The following is a 14,396-nucleotide window of genomic DNA, read 5'->3' as shown; positions in this document are numbered from 1 at the left end:
AGAGAGAGAGAGAGAGAGAGAGAGAGAGAGAGAGAGAGAGAGAGAGGGAGGTGAGAATGAGGTACTTGTGAAGCGTTCGAGGTGTGTGAGGTGAGTGTGGAGTGAGTTAAAGGAGAGAGAATATGAGGGGTGTGTATGAGAGAGTATGAGGAGTGTGTGTGTGCAAGAACACAGAGTGAGAGTGTGTGAGAAAGGGAGCAAATGAGAGAGCACAACCTGCAGCCTGAAGAGTACATACCGCTTCAAGCTGAGAGAGAGAGAGAGAGAGAGAGCAACTTTAAGCCTTAAAAATTGTCTGTCAGTGTGTACCCAAAAAGTTGTCCTTGTGAGTTTATTATGCGTCTTGCAGCTGAGAACTCGATCCTATGTTGAGGCTAGACCCCGACGTGTGTGTGGTGTGGTGTGTGTGTGTATATATGAGGAGGATCCCAGGAGGCAAGCTCTGCCATGGTTCAGAGAGAGGTTAAGCTATTTGCCCAAAGACACGGCGATGGACTGACTGGGAGGTCAACCCATGCCCACTGCTCCCAGGAAGGTATCTCCATTATACTGGTGTGTTTAAGCGACCGACGGAGGGGCTGCTTCGAAGCCTCTGTCTCACCACAGCCGACTTGGCTCGAGCGGGATAACTAGTTCCCATTGATGGGGGCCATGTGCCCTCTGGTGGTCAATGCCGGAATGAGTGGGAATGGAGACAGAAAGAAGGCTAGGTGTGAAGATTGAATGAACCCTTCTTGCAGGAATCCTAACTCTGAGGAACTCCTTCCTATTCATTCTTCAAAACTCTATTTGCAATGTATCTTCCTCACCCCCAGGAAGTCATTCTTGTGTCATCAGAGATGTCCAAGGTCAGTCTAGAGTCCGAGCCTCCCCTGCCTTATGGTGCTGGAGTGTTTGTGTGCATTTCATAGACGCTAGATGAATGTTGAACGATTAAGTAAATACATACAGGAACTAACCTCAGAAACATTCTGGACCTAGCCTAGAAGACGACGCAGGCTTCTTTCACTCCTGAAGAGCCACACAGGATGCCTGCGGGCTAGAGGATCCTCCTTCCACCAGAGAATGGATCCCTTCTTCATCCTTATGTCGGGTGTATGTGGGACGCCTGATGTATATCGTCCAGACATAATACTCCCTTCTGCCCGGCGCTCTTTACAGTTTATCGGGTGCACATAAGTGTATGTAGGAGGGCTGTAGAGAACGCGTGAAAAGGCAGCATTGCAGCTGAGACTCTGGAGTCTGGGGGACCGAGCACTTGGAGAGGCACAAATATCCACAGGTAAGCTTGTCTGGCCGGCTAAATGAGGGGAGGGAAGCAGGGAAACGAGGGCTAGGTGGTTCCAAGAAGAGTCTCTTAGGCCCCGCCCCTCACCTTTTTTTTTTTTTAGGAGAGCCCTAACAACCGTTGTCAAGGCAACCAAGTCCTGCCCCTCGAGGACGCCACTTCGCGGCTGTACTCGGCTTTCCGAGGGTCTCTACATCCAATCCCGTATGCTGGAGAAACTCATCCCTGCCGACTACATCCCTGCTCTGGAGATGGTCACCCGCCTTCAGGCTTGCCCGTCCTGGTTGCCAAGGAGACCGCCCTGCAAGCTTGGAGCTCCGCCTCCAGGCCAACGCCAAGTTCCTAGGCGGATTCCAGGATTGGGTCTGTCGGTGCCTCGTCACCATAGAAACCCGGCCCCGTCCTGCGCAGGCTCAGCCTGAGGACCCTAAAGCTTTCCAGTTGCCTACAGGTTTATAACCTACCCCAGGTTGCCAAAGAGATATCCTGGGCCCCACGAAGGCCTCGCCTTTTTGGTCGCTGAGGCTTCCCCGAGGCCCCGTCCCACGCAGGTTGCCAAGAAGAGTCTCCTCCCCCACGTAGCCCCGCCGCTCGCTGGCTCCCCATCTCTGACTTCTCCTGCTTCCATGTCTGACATCACCTCCTAAAGTCGTCGCTAAGGCGACCCGCCTTCGCGCTGTCCCTGAACTTCCGCACTCTTCAAGCGTGACTCCGCCCTTTCCCCCCCCAGTTGCCAAACCCTCTAGACTCCGCCCACAACAGATAGGCCACGCCCCCAAGATGCTCTGCAGTCTTGACCCTCACCTCCGTCCCGGTTACTAAGGAGACTAGGCTCCGCCGCCTCGCCCCCAGGCTCCGCCCCACACCCTGGACCCGGGTCTCTGGCTTCCGGAAATGCTTACTTTGTCCTAGTGCGGCCACCGTTCTCCACGAGTCAGCCCCCCGCAGCGCGTTGCCCGAGTTCCTCCGCGAGCTCCACGCCCGCCGTGCGTGCCGTGCGTGCCATGCGTGAGCGTGCGCGGGCGCGTCGGCCGGCGAGGGAGCAGCAAACGGCCGGCGGCAGGCGCCGCGCGGGGGGCGGGCGGCGCGGAGGCGGCGGTGGTCATGGCCGAGGCGTCGCCGCAGCCCGGACGGTACTTCTGCCACTGCTGCTCGGTGGAGATCGTGCCGCGCCTGCCGGTGAGACCCGGACGGGAGGGCGGTGGAGCTGTGCGCGCGAAGCTGGCTAGAGGGGAAATCGAGACCCGGCGGGGTGCGGGCAGTGTGGCGGGCAGGTCCGAGAACCTAGGGCGGCGGCGGGGACGCCCGAGGGACGCAGGCTTAGTCGGACCCGGTGGGGCTCGGAAGCTGAGCTCCGCGCTGGGGACGGCCGCCGAGCGCGTGGCCAGGACGCGGGGGCGCGCGGCGCAGCCTCGAGCGCCGCCCCGGGCCTCGCTGCTGCGCCCAGAGGAACTGCGAATCCCACGGCGGAGCTGGAGGGTCTGGGCAGGACGTTCCTGCACCTCCTTGCCTGTTACAGGCCTTGTGCTAAGGCTTCCGTGTGGCTTTGACCAGTTGCATCCGCCTGTCCCCACCTGGTTGTCCCCTGGCCTCCTGCTCCTTCCTTGTAGCTTTGGACGTGTGTATCCCGAGGACCCCGCTTGGGTGTCCTGCATCTTCTCCGGTTCAAGGTGGTTTTGGCCAGGTGCATGCCAGAGATCCTGCAAGTTTCTTGAGAGTGACTTTGACTAGGCTGGTATCCCCAGATCTCTCCCAGGACAGAACCTCCCACCTTCCAGGCATCCCTTGTTTCATACCCAGGTTTGCGGCTCACTCCTGGAAAGGTTCATCGCTCAGTACTTGCAACCTGCTGTGGCCTTTCCAGGCCAAGCGTGGAGCCTGCTCCTGCCCTTCGGGGTGGAAGCCGGGGTGGGTCCTTGAAGAAGTGGTAGCTAGTCTGGTGTAAGCCACTCTACCACTGCTGAGAAGGTGGTGGAGTGACATCTGGATCAGCCAGAGTCTATCAGGGTGACGGGGTGGGTGGTAGGAGGTGCTGTAGTTCCTTCAGGTCTCTGCACACTCCCCTTCTGGGTGGTGACAGCATGACATTCTACAGGGCTATTAACTCCAAGAATTCAGGTGGTGGCATACACCTATTTCAGCACTTGGAAGGCAGAGGCAGGCTGATGTCCGAGTTTGAGGCCAACCGGTGAGTTCCAGGACAGCCAGGAACTCTGTCTAGGAAGGGGGGCAGCTTGGAGAGAGTGTATGTGGAGTGCCAGGTGAACCTGGAACATAGGAATCTGATTGTTATTTCTACTTCTGTGTACTGTGCCTCAGCCTTGCCTCCCTAGATCTGCCTTGACGCCCCTGCACTGGGGACTGTGCTGCCTCTTGGCACCATTGTGAGGTCTGGGAACTGTTCTCTGTGGGGAGATGGCCTGACCCAGGTGAGCACCTAGCTGTCAGGCTTACTTACTGGGACCAGTGCAGCACCAGGTTCTGGCTCTGTGCCCTTGAATAAGGAGGACCCTGACCTCTCAGCTGCCACTGTGCCTGGCAAGAGCCTACCTGTAAGCCCAGTGACCCAGCATGGTCTTTGTTCTTACAGCCAGTCAGGGAGTGACAGGTGTTTAAACAGAGCATGGGGGGTGTTTTGTTGTGTTTCTCCAGACAGGTCTTTCTGTGTAACAGCTCTGGCTGTCCTGGAACTCACCAGGATGGCCTTGAATTCCCAGAGGTCTGCTTGCCTCTGCCTCTCAAGTATTGAGATTAAAGGCATGTTCTGCCACCACCTGCCCAGCATGGGTGGTTTTTGTATGAGCAGCCAGTGTGGGTCAGGGAGCAGGGGCAGGTCTGAGGGTTCAGTGAGACTTGGAATGGCCCACATTCCAGAATAGGCCGACCAATGTGGTTGTCGTTTCAGCTGCCTCTCAGACACCTGAGTTCACTGCCAGGGACATCCAATTCCAGTAGTGGCATCTTCGCAGGCCCTGTGCTACCTCTTGCTGCCCTGGTCTAGGGTCAGATGGGTCTCAGCACAGGGCCTATTGGATTGTCAGCTGAAGCCCCAGCACAACCTTGGTGTATCAGCTGCCCATAGTGCTGCTCTCCTCAGACAAATGAGCAGGGTTCTAATGTAGTGGCTCCCAACTTTCCTAGTGCTGGGACACTTTAATACAGTTCCTCATGTGGTGACCCCAACTGTACAATTATTTTGTTGCTATGTCATGACGGTAATTATGCTACTGGTATATTTAATGTAAATATATCTTACTGGCAGATTATCTGATATGGAACCTCTGTGAAAGTATCCTTCAACCCCAGAGAGGTTGTGGTCCACAGGTTGAGAACAGCTGTTCTAATAGGTAGCTTGTGTCAGCGCCTGTGCGGCTGTGGCTGTGGCAGTGCAGAGCTTCAGGGTGTTGGGAAGATGGCTTGTCTGGGGACGTGTCAGCAGGAAGATGAGTCGGCTAGAGGTGTGGGCAATGCGAGCCTAGACTTGATCGTCTGCTGGGTGTGATGTGATGGTGGAGGCCATGTGATGTACAGGTGTGGACTCGGGGTGTCCACGGCCAGGCACCAGCAGCCTGCCTCCTTGTTTTACCTGCTCACGGGTCCAGGGAAGCAGATAAGGGAAGTGGGTGCCTGCTGCTTGTGTGAGCACAGTGCCTGGCATGGGATCAAGCATGAGAGGACCTGGCCTGGGTCCTGGGCAGAGACACTCCTACAGATAGGGTCCCAGGCACAGTGGAGGTGTTCAGCCCTCTGGTAGGAGACCAGAGGGCAAGGCCATGTGCCGCTCAAGGTGCTTCATAGACTGGTGAGACGGGTAGTGGCTGGCTTCTGGAGATATGTCACACACACATGACCAAAGATGACGATTTTACACTAGGAGCCTTGGGCAGGGAACTGGGTCTTTGGCTCCCCGCGCCTCACAACCCGTCAGTTCCAGAAGCTGCTGATCCTGCACAGAGTAGGGGCAGAGCAGAGGTCTGCAGACAGTAACACTGTGGCCAAAGGTCCTGGGAATGAGTCCTCTCCAGCCCACCTCAGTCCCCTGTCGTCCTGTAAGCACACAGATTAGCCCTTCAGTATGTGTTACAAAGGTCATCCGAGTGTACGGCACCCTATGTCCTGTGATATCCTACAGTTAGGTCTGAGCCTGTAGGGGCTAGGAGTGGGGGTCCTGTCTGGGCAGGATGTCACTGGGACCATGGAGACAGCTGCTCCCAGGAGCAGAGTAACCAGGGTCAGGCAGGGCATGGTGACTTTGGCAGTAGCTGCTGCGAGGGGTGAGGACAGGTAGCTACCTGACAGAGACGATTGGCAATGGGTGCAAGCTGACCCCAGCCATGTCCCTGGGCTGCAGCCAGTGGAGGGTGGCTGGATGTGGGGGTGGAGCAGGGGGTGCTTGACCATGTGTATGCGGGTGTTTTACTGTGCCAGGGAGGGTGGCACTGGTCTGACGTTAGCCCCACCTATAGTGGGACCACCCAGTTGTCATGAAGCCTGCCCTGGGCCTGCTTGCTGTGTCAGGTCAGCTCAGTCACTCTGGAGTTGTCCTGGTGACTAATGGCATGCCCCTTCACACGTCCATGGCAGGTCAGCTGTGGGGGTGTGTCTGCAGGGGTGCTGGTTGCCGAGTGGGCTATCCTCCCTGCCTGCTCTAGTCTTGTCCAACAGCTTACAAGCTGCCTTTGGTGGGAGCAGGACACAGCGTGGCCTGTGCTGTGTGAGGCCCCGTGGTCGGGCCCGTGGCCACTCGTGGTTTAGGATCCATTGAGTCAATACGAGGCCTATGGTAATGGCTGCTTGCCTGCACCAATGCCTTGATACTTGACAGCTGTGGCCTTGTGGGAAGCATGCTCTGCTCTTGTTGGGACTTCCTGAGTGTGGTGGTGTCCCCAGATGTGACACAGCCCAGAAGAAGCACAAATGTGGCCAGTGACTGGTCTTAGGAAGGTAGTGCCTGGTTTTTAGGCTTGCTGTCCCTACATGGGTCCCTAGCTGTCCATGTCCTACCATTGTGTGTCTGAAGAAGGGACTCCAGTTCCTGTCATTGTGGGGTGCACACTAGGTCTTGTCTAAGCCGGTGCTGGCAAGTCACTGGAACAATCTAGGCTATGGGAGGAGGCCATTACTGTCCTCGCTGCCCTGAGTTCTTCAGGCCCTGACTACACACAACTGCCACATGTGACTTGGAATGGGTGGCCAGACTGACCCTGCCGTTCCCACAGGATTACATCTGCCCAAGGTGCGAGTCTGGCTTCATCGAGGAGCTTCCAGAAGAGACCAGGTAGTGCCTGGGGCTGGGGGCTGCCAGGACCTTGGCATTCACTGTCCTGAGGACCCAGTAGGGCTTCAGCAGCAGCTCACAGGCTCTTTCTTCCTCTGCAGGAACACAGAGAATGGCTCAGCCCCCTCCACAGCCCCCACCGACCAGAACCGGCAGCCATTTGAGGTGAGTCGGGGTCTTGCTGGTCCCACTGTTGTCTCCCGTCTGTGGGATGGTTAAGGACTCTGCCTCAGCTGTCTGTGGGCCTGGCAAGCTCACTGCATCCTCTCCACAGAATGTGGACCAGCACCTGTTCACGCTGCCGCAGGGATACAGCCAGTTTGCTTTTGGCATCTTTGACGATAGCTTTGAGATTCCCACGTTCCCTCCTGGGGCCCAGGCCGATGATGGCAGGGACCCTGAGAGCCGACGGGAGAGAGAACACCAGTCTCGGCATCGGTATGGGGCCCGGCAGCCCCGTGCCCGCCTCACTGCCCGGCGGGCCACTGGCCGGCATGAAGGTGTCCCTACGCTGGAAGGGTGAGTGGCCTATGGTAGCTGGTGAGGGCTTCACTACCACTGGGACATACAATACATGGGAGGCAAGCACACTCCACTGACCCTGAGTCTCCATGCTCCCTTAAGAGTCTCACATGGCTGCCCATGGGAGCCACCTCTCTCCCAGGGAGCCCGGGTCACCCACAGAACTGAGTGTAGCACTCCCAATTCCAAATGGAAGTGGGATAGTCTAGGCTCCACACCCTTGGGTCATGCATGCCCCGTGGCCTCTGCCTACCAGGAATTCCTGTGAAATAGCTGCACCCAATGGCGTCCTCACCGTTGGTAGAAGAGCGCATGCCATCATCCCAGCACCTGGGTGGTGGGGAACAGAACAGTCGCTGTTGGTTGGAGGCCAGCTTGTGTGGGCTGCAGAGCAAGCCTATCTTGTGAGGTGGTCTGCAGGCCCTGTGACACTGTCTCTCCCACAGGATCATCCAGCAGCTCGTGAATGGCATCATCTCTCCGGCCGCTGTGCCCAGCCTGGGCCTTGGTCCCTGGTGAGTGGGGGGCGGGTGCCCGGCCCCTCCTACCCTGCGCCCCCTGACCCGGCCTCTCCCCCCAGGGGCGTCCTGCACTCGAACCCAATGGACTACGCCTGGGGGGCCAACGGCCTGGACACCATCATCACGCAGGTACAGCGGCCGCTCAGCATCTGTGGGGGGCCAAGAGGCTGGCCTAGTAACACAGATGGGTGCTGCTCTGTAGCACCAGAGGCCCCTGCAGCTCGTTCTCTGGTGTCACACAGCTCTGGCCAATCCCTCCTTCCCCTCACCTCCTGAAGGATGCCTGCTGTCCTAGGGTGTGCAGTGGCCTGTACCGGAGCTGTACACCCCTGAGGTTTAATGGTCTTGCTGATTTGCAACTCTGCAGAACTGGGCAGGTGGAGACTCCCCACCCTACCACGCCATTGGGAACCATGCCCTCCCTACCTCAGCTCCCTCTTCTTGTCTTTCAGCTACTCAATCAGTTTGAGAACACTGGCCCCCCACCTGCAGACAAGGAGAAGATTCAGGCTCTCCCCACAGTCCCAGTCACAGAGGAGCACGTGGGTATGCTCCCTGGGTTGGTGGCTAGAGTCCCTGGGCACTGCCCTGTGTCAGCTGCCTCTCACTGACTTGCTTCCTCTGCAGGCTCAGGGCTCGAGTGCCCAGTGTGTAAAGAAGACTACGCGCTGGGTGAGAGTGTGCGGCAGTTGCCCTGCAACCACCTGTTCCATGACAGCTGCATCGTGCCCTGGCTGGAGCAGGTGACTGCCCTACGACCGAGTCAGCCTGCACACATGGGCCTATCCAGTGCAGGCTCAGACGGCCGTCCTGCTTGCATGCCAAGCTCCCTCTGACCCTAACCCTGACAGACGCAACTCCCACCCTAACCTAACCAGCCTGACTACCAATCAGAAACTTTTTTTTTAATTAGATATTTTCTTTATTTACATTTCAAATGTTATCCCCTTTCCTAGTTTCTCCTCCGAAAATCCTCTACCTTCCCCCCTCCCTTTGCTCCCCAACCCACCCACTCCCGCTTCCTGACCCTGGCATTCCCCTATACTGGGGCATAGAACCTTCACAGGACCAAGGGCCTCTCCTCCCATTGACGACCAACTAGGCCATCCTCTGCTACATATGCAGCTGGAGCCATGAGTCCCACCATGTGTTTTCTTTGGTGGTTTAGTCCCAGGGAGCTCTGGGGATACTGGTTAGTGAGTGCATATTGAAACCCCTTCAGCTCCTTGGGTCCTTTCTCTAGCTCCTTCATTGGGGACCCTGTGCTCAGTCCAATGGATGGCTGTGAGCATCCACTTCTGTATTTGCCAGGCACTGGCATAGCCTCAGAAGACAGCTAATATCAGGCTCCTGTCAGCAAGCTCTTGTTGGCATCTGCAATAGTGCCTGGGTTTGGTGGTTTGTGGAGTCTCTGGATGGCCCTTCCTTCAGTATCTGCTCCACACTTTGTCTCTGTAACTCCTAGCATGGGTACTTTGTCCCCCCTTCTAAGACAATCAGAAACACACACTCTCTCTCTCTCTCTCTCTCTCTCTCTCTCTCTCTCTCTCTCTCTCTCTCTCTCTCTCTCTCNCGAGACAGGGTTTCTCTGTGTAGCCCTGGCTGTCCTGGAACTCACTCTGTAGACCAGGCTGGCCTCGAACTCAGAAATCCGCCTGCCTCTGCCTCCCAGGTGCTGGGACTAAAGGTGTGCGCCATCATTGCCCGGCAATCAAACTCTTAACTGAAAACGTAACACTAGCCACAACTCTTTTGACTGGACCGTTCTTCCTCTTAGCTCTGAGCCTACCTCATGCCTGTCTCCAGCTATGGCCTCTGATGTACACCTGAACCCTAAGGCTGACCTCTTTTGCTGTAGCCCTGACTTTTCTCTGCCCCTGCCGATGTGCCTGTCTGTACCTTGAGCCGCGGCCATACAGCCATCTTACTTAGATCCTCAACCCAGATCCAAACTGCCCCAGCTCACTCTGAGAGAACCACAATCATGGCTGACTGCAATCCAAACTGTCCCTGAGCCAGACCGCCCGTGACCTTGATTTTAGCCTAGGCCCTAACTCTTGCTTGAACCATTACCCTGACTCCGAACCTAATTGTATCCTGGGCCCTGTTCTCTGCCTCCCCTAACAACTCCTCTCTCCTCTCCAGCATGACAGCTGCCCGGTCTGCCGTAAGAGCCTCACTGGACAGAACACAGCCACCAATCCCCCGGGCTTGACCGGTGTAGGTTTCTCCTCGTCCTCGTCCTCATCCTCCTCCAGCTCGCCCAGCAACGAGAACGCCACAAGCAACTCCTGAGTCCCACCTGGCCATCCCCCCCGGGGTTTGGTCATCCCACCCACCCCAGGTGCCCCAGCACCGCCCGCCATGGCTGTGGACTAGAGGTGCTGCCCGTGGCGGCCGGCAGCACCTGGCGGGCCCCAGGCTGCGGGCAGGCTCGGACGTGGCCATGGCCGCTCCTTTTTGGAGGTGTGCGCGTGGGTCCCTGTCCCCAGTGGGCGCCTTCAGTCTTAACCTCACCCTCCAAATGCTCAGCGGCAGAAGGGTTTTATGATTTTAAATTATTACTGCTTTGAAATAAATGGACGTTTGAGCCACGTGCGGCCATGCATGGTCTGTGGAGAGTCAGCAGAAGTGTCGCCAGGCCCAGCCCGCCACACGCCCTGGGAGGCCGGGCCCAGCACCCAACCAGCGCCGGCCTCGGGACCACAAGGGTGACCAGCAGACCCAGGAACAAACTGCTCCAGCAGACAATTTTTTTTTTTTTTTTTTAAAGGGAAATGTGTGTTATCTGGAAAGCTATTTAAAATACACCTACTCAAAAAAGCAGAGCCCATGGCTTGGCGTCTTCCTTCAGCCAGGGTGCCCATGACTGCATGGTGGGGCAGTGCACAGGGTGGGTTGGAGCTTCAGGCAAAAGCCCTCTGCATTGGTTGGTAGGAGGCAAGATCTGAAGACTGCACCCAGAGCTGCTTGGGTGGGAAGCTGCCTGGTGCAGTCTCACAGGGGGTGACCAGGCAGTGGGCCTGTAGTCTCATCCCACACACTTGTCTTTGGTTGGAGTGGTGGACTTGCAGCATGTATGACAGTCCGCCTACATACGCCACACCAGGATTACCAGTGGCTGAGCAAGTCCCTAGCCCTCCTGCTGCCAAGCTTCATGGAGAAGACCCAGAACACCCCTACGGCCTAAAGTAGTCACTGCTTTCAGCAATGCTATGACCTGCCCATCCTGTTCTCAAGTTTAGGACATGAAGAGCCTAGAGGATCATCTTACCTCAGGCCCGTGCTGAAATCGCTGCCTCCTACCCTGTCATAGTGTGGTGTATAAGTCTTGGCTTCCGCAGGTCGGTGGTGGTTAAATGACAAAGGCTGCCAGCCACATCCCACCCTGAAAGCCTGTAGCAGAAAGGATGCCACCCACAGGTGCTATGCAGACTGCCGTTCCCTGGAGATGCTAGAATGATAGCCTTGGCCTTCCCTGCCAAGGACCAGAGCATCCATTCTGAAAGCTCTTAGCACAGTGTGTGGGTCCTGCCACCGACAAGCGACCATGCACACAAAGGCTCAAAACATTTATTGTTGATGGCCACCTGACACTAGCCTCCTCGGGCTCTGATCCGTGTGAGATCAGGCTGTCCCTCCCAGTGACTCCAGGGAACTCAGGCATTGAACACATAGTGTTCAGAGGGCCCACATCAGCCTGGCATGGTGGTGCATATCTCTAATCCTAATACTCGGGAGGCAGAGACAGGCAGATCTCTTAAGTTCCAGGCCAGCATGGTCTGCATAGTGAATTCCAAGACAGCAGGGTTATGTAGAGACCTTTTCTCAAAAAAACATTTTTTTTACGTGTGTGGGTGCAGGGTATGTGCACACTAGTGCAGGTGCCTGCAGAGAACAGAAAAGGGAGTCAGATTCTTTGGGGTGGGAGATATGGGTTGTTATGAGCAGCCTGATGTGGGATAACTAAACTCAGGCCCCTTGGAAAAACAAGAAGTGCTCTTAACTCCAGCCCCAAACTTTGGCCACATGGGCGAACATGTCTGTGTTCCCGCTGACCTGGGCCCTGCCCTCTGCCTTTCCTGGTCCTCCCTGTCTGCTCTCATCCACTTGGTGTGTCCCCACCTCCAAGCCTCTCCATGCTGTGCCCAGAGTGTTCTCACCTCCAAACTAGATGGATGGAAACTGCCAGTTCTGTGTATCCCCCTGAGCGCTGGCTTCACTTGCAGGGGCCCTGCCATGTCTCCATGCCTGGCAACCAGCAGGCACCCGGCTTGTAACATAAAGACACGTGTTGGCCCAGGGTCTCTGGCCTGGCCCTTGGCTGCTCAGCTCCAGATCTTCCAGGCCCCGTGTGCCACCCATGCCTCCTGAAACATCAGCAGGCCCTTCAAGACGAGACCAGGACTGGCAGGAAGTGTGTGGACAGTTGGTGCCGTCGAGTCCGTCTGCCTTGCCTGGGAATGCCATGGCTGTCAAGTGCCAGGAACATGGGTCGGCCGCGGTGCCTCCAACGTCGCGAGGCATATGTGTTGTAGCCGTTCTCCTCGATGCGCTCCCGGAACCTACAGTCCACAGAGTAGACCCGCTGCAGGGCGGGTGCGTGAGACTGGCTGTCTGCACCATTGACCATTACCACCCAGTAGCTGCCCACTGCCAGTCACTCACCGACCCATAGAGGCGGCCCCTGCGATTCATGGCCACATAGAAGCCTGAGTACACAGCTCTGATCACCACAGTGCCCACACGGACAGAACGGATCTCCACTATACCTGAGTGGAAACAGGAGTAGATGGTCAGGCAGCAGCCTCACGTGGGCTCTTCAGTTCCCATCACCACTGTGTCTCCAACCCCAGCTGGCATGGACCCTGGCTGGCCAGAAAAGACCTGAAGTGCCAGGCCATGCTGAAGCACCAGCTGTATGCCCTCTGTTTCTGCTTGGGCACTGGCTGTATGCCCTCTGTTTCATGGAGCCTATACAACCCAGGGGGGCGGGGTGCCAACCGTACCTACTTCCAGAAGGGAAACTGAGGCCCAGAATTGGAAGAGCCAGCTTTGGACTTCATCTGTCTGTTCAGACCTCTGTGAACATGCCCGGCAAGCCCTAGCTGGCTCGGCGTCTGAGCTTTCCCCTAGGAAGGGGGTTCAGGGACAGCTTGAATCCCACCACAAGCCTCTGGACCCAGACCATCTTTGGAAACTTGAGGCCTCACGCTGGGGACATCAGCCACACCATTCTTCCACCATCCCTCTCAGCTCTGAAAGGAGTATATTTGCTTCACCCCAGGGGGACCCATGACAGTGTGCCATCTTGGTTCACAATGCATGCTCTTGGCCAATACCACACAGGAACTACCAAGTTAAGGAGGGAAGAGCCCCATCTCCACAGAACCTTTCATCTGTCACCCCCATCCCTATCCAGGTGGGATCTAAATCTCAGACATACTGAAGGGCCAGGTCACTCAGCTGGGCCTCTTCCTCAGCCCCGGGCCACCCCGCCTGGCTGTGCTACCATGGATGGACCTGCCCAGCCAGTCCCCTGTCATAGCCCTCGTCCTCTGTGGCCTAATGAGGGCCTTGGAACCCAGATGAAAGCCACTGGGATGGGCACTGCCCTGTCACCTGCTCAGGGCTGAGCTCAAACCCTCCCAGTAACTCTGCCTGAGTTTAGCACCAGAGAAGCTGGCTGTGGCCTCCCCATCACCTCCAGCTTCCTCCTCACAGTGGCCTCTCCTTTTGCCACATACATGCCACAAGTACTTATGGAAGGCCTTCTGTATGTAAAGCAGGGCTCACTCCCTTTCTGGCCTCTTAGCAAGACCTTGATATTAGGGCATCCCGTCTTACCTCATTTGCCAAATAGGGATGCCTGGGAACAGAGGGAACCCCAATTCAGTCCGGTCACGATCCCAGGAGAAGCAATCTCCCTTCATCAGTTTGCCCTGTAAGTAGGCCACTGACCCCACCCAGCAACTCCTGCTCTGCTTAGGAGCCCACGGGATGCAGTGCCCATCTCTCCCTGCTGCCCCAGCACTCACTGTCCTGGCCGTGCCGCCAACGCGTCCCCTGCACCCGACCACCAGGGTCCACACGCAGGAAAAAGTGGGTGGAGGAGAAGAGGCGGCGCCAGCGCACGTCGCCCTCTAGATGCGGGTACCCTCCTGGAGCGCCCGGTGCCCGCGCCAGCAGCAGCCAGGCTAGGCCCAGCCAGAGGCGGCTGCGCATCCCGACCTGTGCCTGGCGGCGCGCGGTGTTCCAGCTGCATGGTCGGGGGCGGGGCAATCGCTGCTGCCGTCCAATGGGCGCGTGGGGGCGGGGCCTCGACTCCAATTGTGGGTTCTGTGGGCTTCTGTTTGTCCCTAGTCCGGTTGTCATGGGGGGGGGGGGGTGTAGAGGTGCACGTCTAGAGAGAGATACAGACTAGAGACTGAAGAGCAGGATTACAGAGGAACAAAAATTGGAGACAAAGAGCCTAGAGATGGAGAGACCAGAGATATCAGAAACAGAAGACAGAGTAAACAAAGAAGGAACAGAGGTGGAGGAAAAACAGAGGTAGACTGAAACCAGAGAGACAGAAGGAAGGGAAAACAGAAACAGAGACAAAAGACAAAGATAGGAGCCAGAGATGTACAGACAGAGACAGAGACAGGTGGCAATGAGGTATGCTAGATTTCAAAAGGTGTCAATTGTGACAATTTTGGAATTTTGGGGTTTTTTTGGGAGGGGTTGTTTTGGTTTGGTTTGGTTTGGTTTCGGTTTTTCGAGACAGGGTCTCTCTGTATAGCCC

The 14,396-nt window shown here is 56.8% G+C and overlaps 2 protein-coding genes across 4 annotated transcripts; one reads left to right on the top strand and one right to left on the bottom strand.

Annotated features, from left to right (window-relative positions):
- Positions 1-2,273: 2,273 nt before the first annotated feature.
- Rnf126 (ring finger protein 126) lies at positions 2,274-10,437 on the top strand. Of its 2 annotated transcripts, XM_021205027.1 has the most exons (9): positions 2,274-2,467; positions 6,508-6,566; positions 6,668-6,731; positions 6,841-7,085; positions 7,535-7,603; positions 7,669-7,738; positions 8,062-8,155; positions 8,237-8,352; positions 9,755-10,437. In XM_021205027.1, exons 1-9 carry the CDS (start codon positions 2,393-2,395, stop codon positions 9,902-9,904), a joined length of 942 nt encoding a protein of 313 aa, XP_021060686.1. In that variant the 5' UTR covers positions 2,274-2,392; the 3' UTR covers positions 9,905-10,437. The 2 variants fall into 2 exon arrangements, with proteins under 2 accessions (XP_021060686.1, XP_029398529.1); XM_029542669.1 differs by lacking the exon at positions 7,669-7,738 and having other exon boundaries at positions 2,325-2,467.
- Positions 10,438-11,399: 962 nt separating this feature from the next.
- Positions 11,400-13,871, bottom strand: Fgf22 (fibroblast growth factor 22). 2 transcript variants are annotated; one of them, XM_021205805.2, is made up of 3 exons: positions 13,648-13,871; positions 12,278-12,381; positions 11,400-12,174 (listed from the first exon to the last, which is right to left on the bottom strand). In XM_021205805.2, exons 1-3 carry the CDS (start codon positions 13,832-13,834, stop codon positions 12,085-12,087), a joined length of 381 nt encoding a protein of 126 aa, XP_021061464.1. In that variant the 5' UTR covers positions 13,835-13,871; the 3' UTR covers positions 11,400-12,084. The 2 variants fall into 2 exon arrangements, with proteins under 2 accessions (XP_021061464.1, XP_021061463.1); XM_021205804.2 differs by having other exon boundaries at positions 11,400-12,197; positions 13,648-13,838.
- Between the last annotated feature and the right edge of the window lie 525 nt (positions 13,872-14,396).

The sequence above is a fragment of the Mus pahari genome, chromosome 9 (genome assembly GCF_900095145.1).
Source record: "Mus pahari chromosome 9, PAHARI_EIJ_v1.1, whole genome shotgun sequence".
Taxonomy (NCBI): domain Eukaryota; kingdom Metazoa; phylum Chordata; class Mammalia; order Rodentia; family Muridae; genus Mus; species Mus pahari.
This window is presented reverse-complemented; position numbering and strand designations above follow the sequence as displayed.

Excerpts from the sequence above, each read along its gene's own strand:
- Rnf126 (XM_021205027.1), top strand. The coding sequence starts at position 2,393 with ATGGCCGAGGCGTCGCCGCAGCCCGGACGGTACTTCTGCCACTGCTGC. Across the intron at positions 6,567-6,667 it reads GAGCTTCCAGAAGAGACCAG|GAACACAGAGAATGGCTCAG; the intron begins GTAGTGCCTGGG and ends CTTCCTCTGCAG. Across the intron at positions 7,604-7,668 it reads AGCCTGGGCCTTGGTCCCTG|GGGCGTCCTGCACTCGAACC; the intron begins GTGAGTGGGGGG and ends CTCTCCCCCCAG.
- Fgf22 (XM_021205804.2), bottom strand. The coding sequence starts at position 13,834 with ATGCGCAGCCGCCTCTGGCTGGGCCTAGCCTGGCTGCTGCTGGCGCGG. Across the intron at positions 12,382-13,647 it reads TTGGCGGCACGGCCAGGACA|GTATAGTGGAGATCCGTTCT; the intron begins GTGAGTGCTGGG and ends GTTTCCACTCAG. Across the intron at positions 12,198-12,277 it reads GGGGCCGCCTCTATGGGTCG|CGGGTCTACTCTGTGGACTG; the intron begins GTGAGTGACTGG and ends CCCGCCCTGCAG.